The sequence below is a fragment of the Sciurus carolinensis genome, chromosome 11, assembly GCF_902686445.1.
Source record: "Sciurus carolinensis chromosome 11, mSciCar1.2, whole genome shotgun sequence".
NCBI lineage: Eukaryota > Metazoa > Chordata > Mammalia > Rodentia > Sciuridae > Sciurus > Sciurus carolinensis.
In genome coordinates, this window is record NC_062223.1 from 74116946 (window position 1) to 74118708 (window position 1763).

The 1763-nt window shown below is 45.2% G+C and overlaps 1 protein-coding gene across 1 annotated transcript; it reads right to left on the reverse strand.

Moving 5' to 3' along the window:
• Positions 1-578: 578 nt before the first annotated feature.
• LOC124960549 (olfactory receptor 52K1) lies at positions 579-1523 on the reverse strand. The gene has a single exon (XM_047519375.1). It carries the CDS (start codon positions 1521-1523, stop codon positions 579-581), a length of 945 nt encoding a protein of 314 aa, XP_047375331.1.
• Between the last annotated feature and the right edge of the window lie 240 nt (positions 1524-1763).

Below are 1763 nucleotides of genomic sequence, written 5' to 3' on the forward strand. Positions count from 1 at the left end.
GTCATTTCCTCTGGATGAGATCACCAGGGATCTTAACTGCTTGGGCCAGTCTCAATGTTCCTATCTTTCACCTAGATGACAATATCACCTTAAAGGTTCTTTGTCTTCCTTACCCATGTGGTGAATATATGAAAGTGGGGTAGTCAAAATTCTATAAAACAAGACTGGTGTTTACCTAATCTAGTCCGACTGGATTTGTGAGGAGTGGGATCTCGTCCTCCTTGTCACACTGAATTTGCCAAATGAGATTCTAAAGTATTCCTGTTAATATTTTTCTTCTCCAGCAGGTCATGGTGGTGCATGCCTATAATCTTTGCGGCTTCAGAGTTTGAGATAGGAGGAACACAAGTTCAAAACCTGCCTCAGCCACAAGGTGCTAAGCAACTCACTGAGACCCTGTCTCTATGTCTCTAAATAAAACACAAAATAGGGCTGGGAATATGGCTCAATGGTTGAGTACCCCTGAGTTCAATCCCCAGTACCAAAAAAAAAAAAAAGAAAAAAAAATTTGTTTTCCTCTCCACTCCAATCCAGCACTGGGCTGGTGGGTATTTTGAGGGGAGGAAAAAAGTGTTCATCTATATATTCTTTCTCCGGAATAAACTGAGTACATGGTCACGAATCTGCTTGGTCTTGACACCATAGATGATAGGATTAATCATGGGTGGGAAAAGAAGATAGAAGATAGCCAGGAGTATGTGGACATGAGGGGCAGCCCGGCGAGCTACTCGGTGCATGACTGAAGAGATGACCACAGGTGTATATGTGGACAGGATGGCACCTACGTGAGACACACATGTCCCAAATGCTTTGTAGCGGGCCTCCTGAGAGGCAAGCTGTAGAACTGCCCGGAGGATGAAGATGTAAGACAAGATAACAAACAGCAGGTCCAGCACCACAATAAACATGGCCACAGCAATGCCATAGATATTGTTGAAGCGGGTGTCCCCACATGCCAGCCTTACCACGGCCATGTGTTCACAGTAGCAGTGGGCGATCTCTGGGCCTCGGCAGTAGTGGAAGCGTCGGAGAAGAAAGGGGAGAGGAGTCATTAGTGTCACAGCCCTGGTCACAGCAGCCATGCCAATCTTGGTGATTAGGGGCCTGGTCAGGATCGTGGTATAGTACAGTGGCTTACAGATGGCCACGTAGCGGTCAAAGGCCATGGCCAGCAGCACCGATGACTCCATGATGGAGAAGGAGTGGAGAAAAAACATCTGGACCAGGCAGGCATAGAAGTTGATCTCTCGATCCCTGAACCAGAAGATGGCAAGCATTTTGGGTAATGTTGTAGAAGAAAGGACTAAATCAATGGCTGCCAACATGGCCAGAAAGAGGTACATGGGCTCATGGAGGGCTGCATCAGTCCTGATAATGAAAAGAAGGGTGCAGTTTCCCAGCAGAGCCAGAGTATAGGCAAAACAGAAGGGGATGGAGATCCAGATGTGTAGGTGCTCCAAACCAGGAATTCCCACCAACAAGAAGGTCGCTGGATGGGTTGAGGTTACATTGAAGGCTGACATGACTCCTGTAAATCCCTTTTACAAGGCCCCTTCACCTTCCATGTATACTTCCTATAGTATACATTATAAAATAGTTCAACATTTTGATATCCTACCAGAGGACAAGGTCTTATTACCATTGCTAGACTTTAATCAAAAACTAATATACATCATAGACATTGAGAAGCACAACTGATGTATCCTACTGCCAAGGAACTTTGAATCTTGAATGATTATAATACTAAATATCCTCAAATTGTG

Bases quoted from the DNA above. Each gene is read 5' to 3' on its own strand.
- LOC124960549 (XM_047519375.1), bottom strand. From the start codon at position 1,523: ATGTCAGCCTTCAATGTAACCTCAACCCATCCAGCGACCTTCTTGTTG.